At 48.1% G+C, this 15,088-nt stretch overlaps 4 protein-coding genes across 4 annotated transcripts; 2 read left to right on the forward strand and 2 right to left on the reverse strand.

Annotated features, from left to right (window-relative positions):
• Nucleotides 1-676: 676 nt before the first annotated feature.
• On the reverse strand, nt 677-3,719 carry GUITHDRAFT_132996 (hypothetical protein; the record flags this gene model as incomplete). Its single annotated transcript, XM_005840171.1, has 6 exons — nt 677-755; nt 803-882; nt 931-1,046; nt 1,091-1,343; nt 1,389-1,852; nt 1,949-3,719. 6 exons carry the CDS (start codon nt 3,717-3,719, stop codon nt 677-679), a joined length of 2,763 nt encoding a protein of 920 aa, XP_005840228.1.
• Nucleotides 3,720-5,711: 1,992 nt separating this feature from the next.
• GUITHDRAFT_150355 (hypothetical protein) lies at nt 5,712-7,145 on the forward strand. The gene is made up of 6 exons (XM_005840172.1): nt 5,712-6,056; nt 6,110-6,254; nt 6,304-6,420; nt 6,468-6,565; nt 6,621-6,836; nt 6,891-7,145. Exons 1-6 carry the CDS (start codon nt 5,851-5,853, stop codon nt 7,018-7,020), a joined length of 912 nt encoding a protein of 303 aa, XP_005840229.1. The 5' UTR covers nt 5,712-5,850; the 3' UTR covers nt 7,021-7,145.
• On the reverse strand, nt 7,107-12,114 carry GUITHDRAFT_132998 (hypothetical protein; the record flags this gene model as incomplete). The annotated part of the gene is made up of 11 exons (XM_005840173.1): nt 7,107-7,454; nt 7,500-7,667; nt 7,704-7,748; nt 7,802-8,877; nt 8,923-9,041; nt 9,094-10,991; nt 11,044-11,171; nt 11,220-11,571; nt 11,618-11,674; nt 11,720-11,787; nt 12,057-12,114. 11 exons carry the CDS (start codon nt 12,112-12,114, stop codon nt 7,107-7,109), a joined length of 4,317 nt encoding a protein of 1,438 aa, XP_005840230.1.
• A 773-nt stretch (nt 12,115-12,887) lies between these two features.
• Nucleotides 12,888-14,073, forward strand: GUITHDRAFT_100958 (hypothetical protein; the record flags this gene model as incomplete). The annotated part of the gene is made up of 5 exons (XM_005840174.1): nt 12,888-12,987; nt 13,043-13,347; nt 13,530-13,697; nt 13,753-13,827; nt 13,876-14,073. 5 exons carry the CDS (start codon nt 12,888-12,890, stop codon nt 14,071-14,073), a joined length of 846 nt encoding a protein of 281 aa, XP_005840231.1.
• Nucleotides 14,074-15,088: the final 1,015 nt, after the last annotated feature.

Consider the following 15,088-nt stretch of genomic DNA (forward strand, 5'->3'; position numbering starts at 1 on the left):
CAGTCAATAGATAGAGAGATGAGAGTTCTGTCGATTGTCAGCCTAGTAGCCGCCAGTTCTCGTGGCACAGATCGTTGTGGAGGAGCAGGCTGAAAGCAGGGAAGGGGATGGCCGGTTAGAGTGGAGTCGGAACTGATGACGTGTGTACTGTAAGCACACAAGAAATCTTGATCCACTGACAAATTTCTACATGTTCTACATGCCTGACGGTTTGATTTGTCTCAGGATGGTTTTCGCTACTCTCACCATGTGGGAGAAGATAATGAATCCTTGGGTGCTCGAGTGCAACTCGGACAGAACAGACTGTCGGTATTTCTGGAGGAAGAGCCGAACGGCATACATCACGGAGGATCAGACTCTGGGGTCCTTTCTCACGAACGTGGGAGCATGGAGCAAGGACAGCAAGGAGCAGGAAGATGCCAGCAACAAGCCTGTGTTCGAGGTTGTTGGCAACTATTCCTCTACAGGATAGTCATCAGCCGCCCTTGAAACTTTATCGACCTAACAGTGTGCATTTAAACACTCGTCGGCATCATCTACCCACAGCCACTCTGATGATCAAGATTTACTACAACTGATAATAGAAGAATTGGCAGCTGCCAACAATACCTCTTCTCCCTTCTTTCAACATATCAAACATTACACGAGGCGTTAGCAGCGGAGCCGGGGGCAACATTCACCCAACTATCTGTACAGAGTAACCAGCTCGAGTGTTGAGCCGGGAGAGATAGCCGCGCACACTCTCCGTCACCGACCTGCCCTACAGTCACAACGGAACGCGTAGAGTATTGAAATGTTCCACCTTGCCTTGACCTTCATAGATTTCACGAACCTCACGAACTGATCACTCGCCTTCCCAATCTTGTCGCTCTGATTGAATTTCTGCGAGCGGGAGCTGCGTCAGGCAGGGAGGGCAAGGCTGGTGCTCACCATGCTGAAGATTGAGGTGGCCTGGGGATATGGCCCCGCCTCCAGGTCCTGAGTGGTGGCTCGGGACTTCTCGTACGGCAGCGCTCGTGACAGCGGGAACTGATCGCTGAAGCCGCCTGCTCAAGTATGACGGCAACAAGGTCAGGAGGAGCAGGCGCACCTTGCGGCAGAAGTTTCTTCATGTCCTGCCATTTGCCGGCGACGTTGGAGAGGGTCTTGTTAGCAGCTTCGAAGGTAGTCTTCTTCTTCACGGCGCTACCACTCCGACGTTGAGTGTTGGCAAGGTTTGATATCCTCTCATATCGCCTCCTCTCTTCTCCGATTAAGATGATCGCCTCCTTCTCCTGCTCCTCCGTGAAGGATTTGCTCTCGCCGTCGAGGATCGCAAAAAGCTCGAATCTCTTGCCGAAAACCTGACATGGCATGTCAGACATTTTTCTGTCTGCCTGCGATTGTACCTGACGAGATATGATGAAAAATAGATTGAGAATGAAGAATCCAAGCATGATCGGCGGCAAAACCTCATCGAAACTGGAGCCAACAAAAGGAACTCTTCCCATAGCCGAGAAGGTCTTTTCGAAGACTGTCGCCTCGCCTCCAACTTCTCGTTCTTCATGAGCTTCACGCAGCATGTTCAGGTAGTTCTGTGTGATGGAGGGGACTATGCGGCAAGCCAGGAAGGCGTTGACGAGTAGACTGTGCGAATCTGTTTCTCCGGGAATCACCTCGTAGAGCTGGAGGGCAGGAAAGTGAGAGAGGGAGCAATCGTTGAACGGCACTACCTTCCATAGCCTCAGCCTCGTCAGCGAGAAATGACAAATCCTCATAAAGTACAACAGGTGGCAAATGATGATCACTTGGACCGAGGGCTCGATCGAGAAAGGATCTTGAGGAGTTGGAGTGGAGTCGGAGGAGCGGCAGCCTGAACCAACGATCAGAGGAAGGGAGAGGGAGAGGGGGAAGGGAGAGGGAGAGGGAGAGGGGGAAGGGAGAAGATACTCGCATGCTAGTCACTTACTTGGTGGCAACTTCGATGCCCAGCAAACTTGGTGGAGCAAGAGAGATCCCTGCTGCGGTTCCGAGAAATAATCTCGAATCCATGGGGCAACAGATAGCTCGCTCCACAGCATGCATATAGACAAAAACCCACAGAGAAGCGAAGAAACTACTTTGACGAACCTGACAACAAACATGTTGTTCAAGAACCACAAAACTTCCAGCCGCCTCGCCCATCTCCCTTGAAAGCTCTTCTTCACAGGCGATTCCACGCCCCTCCACGCATCCTCCTCTTCCTTCTCTAAGAAAGCATTCCAAAGAGTATGTTGCATCGCTTTCCACGGGAGAAGCGCTTGATAAGTTGCGACGACATCTTCTAACAGTATTGCGCTCACAACAGCAAGATCAAATTTTCTTTTTGCGCGACGGTATCGCTTATTCAAGTGGTGCAATTCAGTCTTGAAGGCAACGAGCCTTTCAGTACTCCATGCAGCTGTCTGGTTCAGATTCGTTTCTTGACTCTCCGTCTCCATGAAATCGTCCTCGTCAAACCTCTTGTCCATCTCTATCTTAGCGTCGTTTCTCTTCACAATGGCCTCAGCCAGCATCTGCAGGACTTCACCCTCTAGCTCTAGCAAGGGCGCTAAAGATTTCTTGATGATAGCGATCCTGTCTTCACCTGCAGCCTCTTCCGTGTTCTTGCGCATCCTGGCAATGTCCAAATAGTCCACATCAGCGAGCACTCGGAACTTGGCGTCATACAGAGTGTCCTGCAGCGACAGGATGTCTGTGCCAAAAGGCAATAGGTTTGCAGAGGACAGCGATTCAATCCACAGGTCGATCTCAGTCATGGCCTGCCCGTAAGTCCTCTCGCGCTCAACCTGCTCTAGCAGCAGCAAGAACGCCGCCTCCTTGTCCTCCTCTGTGACGGGGAACGACGGGCCGTACACGGGGTCCATCTTCAGCGCATCCGCCACATCGATAGGAGACTCGTCGATGATCTTGAGGATGGCTGGAGCAAGGTTTCGCAGGGAGGTAGAGGCCAGCCTCCGCAGGTTGTACAGCACCGTGAGCTTCTTGGCCAGGAGCCTCGCCACTCTGTTGAACTTCACATACTGCAGGAAGGCATCAGAGCGGAAGCGCTTCAGGCTCGGGTTGATCCGCGCCTCCTGCCACAGGCTGATGGGAAACTCAGCCAGCCCGTAGCCCAGCAAAAGGGCAACCACCATCAGCATGAGCGAGTTACCAACTCCCATTAGACCCTGGAAGATGTACCTCCAGTTCTCCCCCGAGATGACAAGGATGACGAACAGCGCAGAGAGAATCGCTGCCACCGTCATGAAGAAGCATCCTTGGTTGTAGACCGCCTGCCGGGCCCGCAGGAGGAGCGAGAAGTGTTGGGCCTCCACAAAGTGCTGCTGCGTTGTGAGCAGGATCCACCCGTTGAATGCACAGCCCGTGTACACCGCAGACCACAGGAACTTCAACACGTCGGTCGAGATTCTCAGCGAATCTTCGTCACTGATGTCGGGGTAGAGCAGCTTCCATGACATGAAGTAACCTGTGTCGCATTCGCGCAGGTCATCCTGGGACACCTGGAGGTTCATACATCGCTGGACGTACACAAGATGTACATCTATGGGCACCAGCGCAACAAGGGACAGGACGAGGAAGTAAGAACCCCAAACGCTTGTCATCACATGCCATGGAACTCGATGGGAGGCCAGGCGATTGAGAGCAATCCAGCAAAGGATGCCAATCAAGACAAATTCGAGAGCTAGCGCCCACCACATGTCTACGAGTGAAGAGGCCAGACACAGCGATCACGACCTCCTCTTAAGTCTCCTCCTCTTCCTCCTCCTCAGAGTCTGACTGGAGATCTTCGTCGTCAGCTCCATCTTCCCTCCTCCTCGTTTGCCATATAGACGAGCTTGTGCTTGTGGTCGTGGGCGTAGGAATCGAACTGTATTCCCCCGTACTCGTGAGTATCCGCAATGATATCCGTACTTTCCGCCGGGCCCGGGCCCGGCGACCGGCTACAGCCCGGGACCTCGGCAGTACTCATAACCTTTTTAGACCCCTCAAAGGATGAATAGATGATGGTCATTGGATGGGTAGGGTGGTACGGAAAGGCGACAGGCTGTACCTTCCTACAAGGATAATGAACCTCTGCCAATCAGGGGTAGTAAAAATTGGAAGGGGAGGGGATCAAATGGCGATACGAGATGGTATGGTGGGTAATTCATTATACCGGTATTGATGACTGATTATGACAGGGTCCTTCATCACATTCACAACACCAATTTCAGTCATTCAGTGGGTAGGGTTATCATATGAGGGGTGATTGCGTATCCGCATGGGTACTGGTATCCCGAGCTGGTTTCGAGGATTTTCACCGGGTGGGGGTGGCAAATTTTTTTCTCTAGGGTGTATATCTCCTGTCAGAGAATAAAACCTATTTATGGTGGGGGTACTTTCCGGGAGAAATAAGGGGTATCTTGAGACACCACCCACCCATTTCATTAGTACCCTACCCCTTCGGAATGTCTGTCGAGAACTCTGGGGTGATTTTCAAAAAACGGCCAGAGAGGAGGTGGGGGGTGGTAGTTTCTTTCTAGTTGGAGATCGGGTAGTGGGGGTGGGTGTCTTAATTATACGAGGTAGGGGTGGCGGGTCAAAGGGTCAGGCAGGGGTTCACTGGCAAACTTGGGGAGATTAAGGGGGTTGTAGTCGAAGGCAGAAGGGGGGGTCATGAAAGTAGGGTATCTCACAGAAAAAACTGATTCCTGAGTAGGGTGGGGGTAACATTTTCGACAAGTGTGGGGGTAGTGAATGTGTGTAGAGAGGTGGGTGGGGTCCAAGGGGTGTGTGGTTGATGGTGGGGGTGGTAGATTGGAGGGGCGATGCACATGGAAGAGGAAGGGAAATGGCGATGGGAGGATGAGGACAAGGATGCGAACGAAGATGTAGTTCGAGATGTTATGCGGTTATGATGAAGATGTGATGAAGATGTGATGAAGATGTGATGAAGATGTGAAGGTGCATGGAGGCAACTCATGACAAAAAGGAATGGGAGGAAGAGCCGTACTGAAGGAGGTGTGAGAAAATGAACGGAAGGAGTAGCCTCAAAGGACAAACAGCTTGCCCCCTCTCTAGTTCAGCATCAGGTAGAAACAGAACTGATTCCTGCTTAATGGGCCCAGCGGTTTGACAAGTACTCCAGTGGAGATTAGCGGGGAGTAGGTGGAGTTTCGTAGATCCGAGGGGTACGGAGGGTACCTAAGCAGGGAGGAGAGGATTCCGATAATTCAAGCCTTAGATGAAGGCAAGGTGTATGCAAGCTGTGAAAAGAGGGTGATAGCAGAGCAGAGAAGAGAAGGTTAATGATGTCTTTACATGAGCGAGAGTTGTAAACGTACAGAACGGTGGCTTGGTGGCCAGATCGTCCTGTGATGTTGATGTGGTAGAGGCGTGTTGGCGGTCTCTTGATCTGCCTGCCCCCCCCCCAACCCCTCCTGCCCTTCTGATCTAATTCGCTTGGCTGTTCACCTTGTTTCATATTGAATCGTCATGTTTGCATACACTTTCCTCCTGTCGTAAATGTTTACAGCATGTCATGAGGTTGCTGCCTTTGATGGTTGACCGGAGACTTAGCAAGTACTCCTCTCGTCCGATCCATATGGAAGAATGCGTATTTCTGTATCAGTAGCTGATTCCCATTGTTTTGTGTTGAACGTGCCTCATCTCGATGCTGGAGAGTCAGATTGGAAAGATTGACTATACTTAGTTGACAGGTCTTCATCGAAGAAGCATCCGTCTTGTTTTGGGGGATCCTAACAGAGCAGGGGATTTGTGCAGAAGGGTCGCCCAGGGGGGCCCTGCCACTCCTCTGCGATCTCTCGGCCTCCACAGCCTTGAGGAGCGATGACCAGCGAGACCATCCTTTCCATAGAGCCTTTCCAAGTGCCGGTGAATCCTGATGGAACGTTCAAGTGTTTTGGTCAAGGGACGAGTGGGACTGTCACGCGGGCCATTGACTCACGGACCGGGAACTACATCGCGCTCAAGGCCATTCCCGTGCAGCTAAGAGAGCAGGATCGGGAGAACGTGATACAGCAGTTGCAGAATTTGTGAGTGCTCATGTTGGTTGGTGTGTTTGTTGGTTGATGTTGTCGTTGGTCAGGTATTCATGCCAACATCCGTGCGTTACTGAGTTCTTGGGATGCGCGTTCTACCCTGCAAGGAGCTCAATTCTAATAGCATGCGAGTACATGGACCTCAAATCGTTCAAAGACATGATGACACTCGGGGGGGCCTTTCCGGAGGAGGTGAATGCCCTTGAAGTTTTCACCTGGCTGCCAGACTGATTGCGAGCAGGTTGTTGGATACGCCAGCAGCCGGTTGCTAGACGCGCTGGTCTACTTGCATCGCGAAAGGAAAATGATTCACAGAGATATTAAGCCCTCAAACTTACTCATGAATTCCAAGGGACAGGTTTCATATCACCGAAGAGAGATGTTATATTGATGACTATCGTGCAGGTCAAGATATGTGATTTTGGTATGTCGACTCAGTTGGCAAACACTCTTGATCCTGCCCATACCTGGGTTGGCTCTACTACTTACATGTCTCCAGAAAGGTTTTATCTCATATTGATCCTATGTGGACAGAGGGGTGACGATGCTGTTTGTCAGGATATCAGGGTTGCAGTATGTGTGGAATAGCGACATCTGGAGTTTAGGCATCTCATTGGCGGAAGTCGCCACTGGAACCTTCCCTTACTCGGACCCTGGGAGGCGTTTGGAACTTGTTGAGCTGTTGGACAGAATCGTTGATGAAGACCCTCCCACCCTCCCGGAGACATTTTCTCCTGAGTTTCGAGATTTTGTATCGCAGATGCTCGTGAAGAGGTAATGCTGACGTCTTTGTTTCCCCTCCCGCTGATGTTGCTGTCGCTCCGTCAGGGCTGAGCAGAGACCGCACGCTGAGATGTTGATCGGGCATCCGTTCGTCGTCCTCCACGGCAACGCTGACATCTCTCAGTGGTTGCAGCAGGCAGCCACCGCGATGACGTCACAGTCTCCGTCGACCTAGCTAGCTGTTGGCTGGGTTGTGAGGAGCGTTGGATGCGCTTGCACGAGCGTTTTGACCTCATTTATCTTTAATTGTTATTCATTCTCTCAAACGAGCCTGACAAGGTCTTGTCCTCCCCAGCGATCGTGTTCTGAAGTTGCATCGTCTCCTTCAGATCCTGCTGTTACCGCGTCCCCCTCGCCTTCGTCTGCCACTTGCTGCTCCTGCGACGCCTCTGTGCTGTCACGCCCTCCTCGAGGTTGCTCAAGGGTAGGGCCGAGCTGCTTCGCCGCTGGGTCGTTTTCCCCTCCTTGCGATGGCGAGTAACACAGAGAGGAGAGAGCATTCATGACATCCAGGAACAGGTGCAAGTGAGTGTGTGGCGTCTCCTTTACAGCTTCCTGCAGCTGCTCCCACAGTCGACGGAGCTCGAGCTCGACGAATTGGTTCTCGTTCTGGCAGCACGTCAGGGATGAGGGAGGCAGGTCAAGGTCCGTCACCTTGATGAAGGAGATCTGCTTCTGTAGCTCGCAGTTGCGCCTGACCAAGTCGATCTTGGCCCTCAACAACTCGCTCTTCTCCTCGTAGAACGTCTTCTTCGCCTCCTTCTGCACTCGCAGCTCCTCCTGTGCCCTCGTGAGCCAACCGCCAGCCTCCCTCCACCTCACCTGTAGGCACTCAAGGCTTGCGTCCTGCACCTCCACCTTGCGCTCCAGCTCCTGGATCCGCACGTCGTAACCGCTCTGCCTCTGGTGGAGGGAAAAGTTCGTGTCAATCATCATCCTCGGCAACTCGGACTCACCATCTTCAGCTCCTCGACTTCTTCTCGGTGGCTGGACGCCTGCTGTTCGGTGGCGAGCAGATTTGTTTGCAAGGATTCTCCTATGCTCAAGCTGTGTTCCAGCTGCTGCTCTGCCAGTTCTCTCGCTGACTTCTCATCGTCCAGCAGCCTTTGAACTTCCACAAGTTGCGCAAACATCTCAGCTGAGGTTTGTTTGTAGTTCTCTGCTTCTTCTGTTGTGTCGATCCAAGCCTTTGTCATGTCGTCCCGGATCGACTTCCCCTCTAGAAGGAGGCAGAAATATTCAAACGTTCGCCATTTCTTCTGGTTTCTCTGATACGAAACTTGCTTTTCACAGAATTTTTGAGCCATACGGGAGTATCTTGCTTGAAGGTACCAAATGATGAGCGTTGTTTGCAGGTAACAAGATTGGAAGTATGTTTGTTTCTCGGACACAGAAGTGTTGACAATTCTAGAACGAAGGCAGGAGAAGCGCAGATTGCTGAAATACTTGAATTTCAGTGAAGAAAGAGTGGTTTCGACGCCATGTTGTATTGCTCGCGATTTCAACGCCTGGATTCTTTGAAGCCTCTCTGCGAGCCTCTCCTCTTGTGCTTGCGAATGCGCAAGGGACGATTCGGCAGCCTCCAGTCGCTGCTGCAACTCTACATTCTCCCCCACTAGATACTCTACACTGCATGAAGTTGCTTCTTTGATCTTTCGGCTAACTTGTCGATCCGTCAAGATTGACATAAAGTTGGAGAAGCTTTCCGATAAGATCCTCGTGTTTGCTCGCTCGCTCAACGTCCGGCCCTTGATCCTCATGCTCCTGATTCTCCTCGTGCTCAATTTCAGCGCTTCCATAGTGTGTGTCTTGGCTCTTTTCAGTACAGTCCGTTCCAATATGTCAAAGGTCGACTCAAGGTGTCCTCGGAATGAACTGTAATCTTCCAGTTTTCGCAAAGACCTTCGGACCTGACTGAGATAAGTTCCCTTGCTTATTCGCTTCTCAATGTTTCGGAGGCTCCGCTGCCGCAGGACTTCAGCGAACCAATCTCTGTATGCTATGAGTGCCTTGCGCTTGAATCTCATTCTTGCTGCAAAAGGAATCACTGCAACCTCAAAATAGCATGCAAACTCACTCGATAGCTCAGCAAGACTCTGTTTGGTGGCTTCACAGTGCTGATTGGCCGTGGATATCTCCTCCAAAGCTAGGCTTGCCTTCAGAGAAGCCTTGTTGTTTGCCGCATCCACTGAATCCCTGCGAATGCATCAGATCAAGGCAGGCGGGAAAAGACGAAGTAAGTTGATACCTGGCCTTTTCTTGTTGGGTGACAACCCAAAACATTTTGAAAACAAATGCTTTCGTTGAGGTAAACTGAATGCTCTCAAGCTTGTCAATCAATTTCCTGGAATAGCAAAGGAACTTGGAATGTGACTTCCAGTGTTTGAAAAACCCTGCTTTATAGTGCATGCTGTAATAAAACGACATCTTGTCCTTAACGTGGTTGATTTGAGCCAATCTCCAAGTGAAGTGAAACCAAAAGATCAGATGTTGATGCAACGAGAAACGTTGTGACTTCTTGATCGCAAAGACTCTGGTCTTTTCTTGAATCTCAAGTGCTCGGTCATGCATTTCATTGAGAGAGTCGAAGGCAACGGATAGCCTCTCATACTCTTCTTGTTTCTGCATTATCACATCCTGATGCATCTGACGTTCGTGTTCCAGCTGTTCAAGGTGAGATTTGGACTTCATCACTAGGTCGTCCTCGAGAAGCCTTACTTGTTGCTTCAACACTTCATTGGCCTCCACCATTTCATTCAATTCCGATTGCAGTCTGGTGGCCTCGTCCTCAGCTTCAGATTTCTTTGTGAGAGTGTCTTCCAGCTCTTTCTTGGTCTTATGATAGTTGTCCTCAAGCGCAGTTTTCTTCTTGTTGAGGATGGACAGAAACTCTTGGTGCAAGTCTTGGACCTCCTGTCTCAGCGCTGAGATCTTGCTGTTCGCCTGCCTCAACTTCTCATTCGAAGTTGAATTCAGACGTTCAAGTTTTTCATTGGTGGCGCGGAGATTTTTGCACTCTCGCTCACGGTCGAGGGAGAGTGAGACAAGGTCCGAGGCTTCGATTTGAACAACCTGCGAGAGCTTCTCGAAGTCTGCTGTGTCCACTATCTCAAAATCCAAGGGAGACAGTACGTTGAAGAATTTTGCGCGAGTAGATTGCAATGAGTTCGAGAGCAGGTACAAGCTGCTCAACACGGACGCATGTTTCTTTTCAAGCGTTTCTAACTCCCCTTTTAACAAGGCTTGACTTTCATTGCTTGAGAGCAATCTCAATTCAAGATCCTTTCTGTTCTGTTCATATAACAGCTCTTTTTCGAATGCTACGCTGGTTAAATGTTTGTTCTCCATAGCAAAAGCCGCCAACTTCTCTTCCAAGTTTTGAATCATCAGCTCAGATTCAGCATTCTTGTCAGAAACCATCTGTATTTTGCTCCAGTCAACCGAATCATGTTGCTTGTGCTCTGTTTGTGCGTTTTCGGTATATGCTCTTTGAAGTTCCTGGTGCAAACGAGAGATCTCTTCATTCTTGGTAGCGATCAATTGTGACATCTCTTGAATTTTGAGTTTTTGGATGCGGTTGTTCGCTTTCAATGATCCAAATTCGGGAATTGTAGCTGAGAGATAGTCCACAGACCCTTTCAATTCTCTTTCCTTGGACAAATAATCACTCTGAAGACGTTTATATGAAGAATCCAGACGTTCGATCCTCATCACATCATCATTGTGAAGATTAAGGAGGCGGTCTCTCTCGGCCTCGAGGCTAAGTACCTTTTGCTGCAAGACGTCGCTTGTTATAGTCATATTCGAACTGACTTTCCACTCCAGGAACGCCTCCGAGAGCTCTTCGATGGCACTTTCCAATTCAGATATCTTCTTCGAAGACAAAGCTAGAGATTTTTCTGCTTGAATCAGTTTCCACTTCGTGTTTTCATGAGCTTTTTTCTCATCCATCCACACACGATCTGGAATCGTAGATTGCTTGTTAGACGTGAGCTCATCAAATTTTTCTACCCTTCTGAGCTTATCAATTTCGAATTCCAGATCCTGCAAAGCCATTCCCTGCCTCAGGCTGAGACTATCGGTTTGGATGTCATTGTGAGTAAAGCCCTTCTTGATACTGCTCATCCCAAGTTTTAGCTGAGATACCTGCAGAAACCAAATTTATTTCCCTCACATGGATCGTTCGAGAAAGTGTAACCTTATCTTCAAGATCAGAAACAAGCTTGCTGTTGTAATTTGATTCAACATGTCCATTGCTATAAAAACCATATTCGAAGAGTGAAGTCTCAAGCTTCGCAATTTTCAATTGTTCGTTGGTAAGGGTTTCTGTTGTAGAGAGTCTCAGTTTCATTGGAACAGATTTTGAAAGCAAACCTGAAATTTTTACAAGCTGTCCTTCAAGATCCAAAATTTGAGACTTCAAGTGTTCGGTTTCAAATTGATGGTCCCTTGCCGCATTGTCAAGTCTCATCTTCACGTCTATCAAACTATCATCACTGACACTTCTCCACCACGAGAATTCTTCGATCGTTTGATATAGCACATCAATATCCTCAGGGCTGTATTGTTCTCTCACTGAAAGCCCTCTTTGCAAGATCCCTCTCAGACTTCCACTCTCGACGTTCAGTTCCTCACGAAGTCTTGCATTCTCTTGTTCTTTGCTCTTCAATTCCTCCATAAAAAGTCCTTCCTTTATCCTCATTTGCTCTATCGTGTCCCTGAGCAACTGCAAGAAAACAGTTATTACTCATCTTTCGCCATTTCAAATAAACCATGTCTGTATTATGGTTCAATGACTTTTTTGCCTGCCTTGTCTCAAACAATTCCTCCTGAGATCTTTCATGAGGGAGGAGAAACAAGAGACACAAATTTACGTTCAATGTCAAGATGGTTTTCATCAAAACACTGATCTCGTTCTTCAAATCGTCGACGTGTTCTTTCTCTATGGGTTTTGTCAGTCCTAAAGATGGCTGAATTCTTCAAATGCCTGAATCAGAAGGATCAGAATTGCGCTGAGCCATCTTCAACCATTGATTCAAAATGAAGTTTTTGCTATTCTGTTCTGATTCAAGCATGCCTGGAAATGATGGGGCATTTCAGCGCAAGTCTCCTTTATGGCAGCCACCTTTTAAATAGGAGTTTCTTTGAATGAGGAGTTGATTCAGAGTTCGCTGAAAGTCTTCTCTTGTGCGTTGATCAACAGGATCACACCTGTGACAAGTGCATTAGGAAATACAAGGAAAGTATGCACTGCACCGTGCTTGGGCATGTGAGGAGACCCTCTCTTGAAGAATTACACAACGTTCCTTGTATTTGTTGGCAATAGCACAGATATTTCTTGTGATCTTAGTCTGATATTGCCACCATGCCTCAATGTCCTGTGTGGTATGCTCATCAGTTCATGCGGATTAAGGTTTGGTACTGGTAAGACCTCCCCGATCCCAGCGCCTTGCGGATGGTGGTTATCACTAGATGAGAGCTGAACCACTGGAGAAAAGCAGAATATGTGCAAAGACCTCAGGTTAGAAAGCAGCATATACTAGAGCCTGCACGTACTCCTTTCTTCGGATAGATCACTGATAAAGAGAGTTTCCTGAATGTCGTGGCTGCAAACAAAGTCAGGATTACGCTTCACAGTTCATGATGAGATACATTTCCCGTTCTTTCCTGTCCAGCATCAACTTCAGTCTTCTGTTTTCGCTCTTCAGCATCATAATCGCCGCTCCATCTCCCTCCCGGATATCCTCCTTCATCTCCTCTTCATCCGCCATTCTCGATGCCGAAATAGGCTCTCCGCCCCGACCAACTACCCACCCTGTTCTCATTTCTACTACCCCCTTGTTTTACTTCTCGACTACCCCCCTTTTGTACCTTAACCAAGCACACCCTTGCCCTCTCTTTTATACACCCCATGACCTCCCTCACCCCGTCAAACCCTGCGTGGTCACCCACCCCTTCCTGTTCGCCTAAAAACCCTGGGTGGCCTCCCCACCCCACCCCCTATACTGGTAGGTACAGCGCTTGTAACTTCCGAGCGGATCGATGGCTTCGATCCGCAAGCGCGATGGTGGCAGCATGTGGCAAGAGAGCTTGCTCGACCGCAATGCTGAGGTGAAGACGCCGGCAGAAAGTTGCGATGCAGGTAAAAGTCTTGTAGTTCACGCCGAGTCTTGAGGAGGGTTGATCCCTTTTGACAGTGGGCGTGGGGATATCGCTATCGCGCCAGAGCTCTTGGTTGGATTGTTATCCTCAGATCTCTCGAGTGTTTTCAGGAGGGTCAGCACAGATGGATGGAAGAATCAGGCAAGGAGATTGGCTGATCAGAGTCGATGGACGCGATGTGAAATACCTGCCGCTTAACCACATCAAAGAAGCAATCCTAGGGAGAAGTGGGACCAGCGTGCAACTGGAGCTGGAGAGCGATGGAACCAAGTTTATTGTTCAACTTACAAGGCGACAAAACAATGATCGGACAGAACACAAACTGAATGTATCTTACTTGGTTTGATGGTGGCATTCTCCTTGACCACATTCTCAGGAACAAAACGACATGCTTAATACAAGGGAGGACAACGAGAAATTGAAAGCAAGTCTCCTCAAAATTGAAAATGAGAATTTGACATTGGCAAAACGATTGGAGGCAAAAACGATGTATGCGATATCATGAGATTGACATGCTTTCAGGAAGCCACACATATGAACGACTTGTTTGAGGTGGAAAAGAAGCAACTCAAATTTACTCAAGATGAATTACAAGGATCTCTGAAGAACTTACTCGAGAAGAATATCCGATTAGAATCTGAATGTAAGGATGTCAAAGAACGTTTAGCAGCACTTCAATTTGAAAACACGGTGAGACAGTGGACGATTGTTGGTTTGATATCTAATGACAACTTCAAAAACCAAGGCTCTGGACAATCAAAATGAAGAATCACAGCAAGAACTCATTGTTGCAAGACAGAAATTGATTCATTCCAATATGGTGAGATCATTTTTGGATCTTGTTCGTTCTAATGTGTGAAAATATTAGCAACTGGAAGCTGTCAACAATGCGTTGGCAACAGCAGAATCAGAGAAAAAGAAGCTTGAAGAGGAAATACAGACTGTGCAGACTCGTTGCATGGATTTGGAAAGACAATTGGAAGGCTACCGGCAAGCCAATGAAAGAAATGAAAGTTTGGTAGGATGCGCGCTTCTCCTGCTGGTTCTTACTGTTGCTCCAGTTTGATTCAACCCAGAAACATCACAATCTAGAAATGCAGGAGATGGAGAATGAAGTGAAAAGATGTCGAGATGAAGTTCAATCCTTCCAAGCAGAAAGGGCTTCGATGCTGGATGAACGATCAGAGCTACGTAAGAGTATTGTTGCATTGGAGCAGGCCTTTCTGGTACCTCATCTGAATTCCATGTGTTTGATTCTTTAACGCATTTCAGGTTAATGAGCCTTCACATGTTTTCAAACGTTCGAATGAGTCAATTAAGCTTGTTGATCGGTTGAATCATTTCGTAGAGAATCTTCATCAGAGATATGAACGTGAAATGTCGCGTCAGGAAAAGGAGAAGAATGAGCGGGTCAATCATTTAGAAAAAGAGAACGTTGAATTCAGACTGATATTCGAAACATTTAAAGCTCGACTTGAAGAAGAAGTTCAAGAAATATTTGAGTGCAGAGACAAAATTATTCCATCAATATCCATGGAAATGCAATCGGATATTGAGGATCTCCTTCTACAAAATTCACGTTTACTGGATCGAGTCGGAAGTTTGGAAGCATACACAAAACAGACTAGTGCGCTGACAGCTACACTTCAGGAACTTGTACATGAAATTTCTGACTGTACCAATACATTTGAAAAATCCTTACACGAAATTCAATTTTCTTTTGAGAAAATCGATAAATTCTTACAAAACTTCTACTGTTGTCAAAAGGAGTGTCAAAATCTCAAAAAGGAGAAATTATCACAACAAGAATACATCAATCAACTCAAAATATTGATTGAAATTCATAAAGATGAGAACGAGCAACAAAAAGGAGAATTGCAGAATTTGTTCAGTATGTATGCGGACGTTCTACAAAGATATCAGAAAGTTGAAGATGACCACAATTCCTTACAGTCGGTTTTGATGGTTGCACGAAAGAAAGCAAATGAAAACTTGAGCGATCTGCTCGATGTCAGATTGATCTCACAGGATCTTGCAGAATTTCAATCCATGACTGAAGAAACTATTCAAAGACTTGCAGA

This window comes from Guillardia theta (assembly GCF_000315625.1).
Source record: "Guillardia theta CCMP2712 unplaced genomic scaffold GUITHscaffold_6, whole genome shotgun sequence".
Taxonomy (NCBI): domain Eukaryota; class Cryptophyceae; order Pyrenomonadales; family Geminigeraceae; genus Guillardia; species Guillardia theta.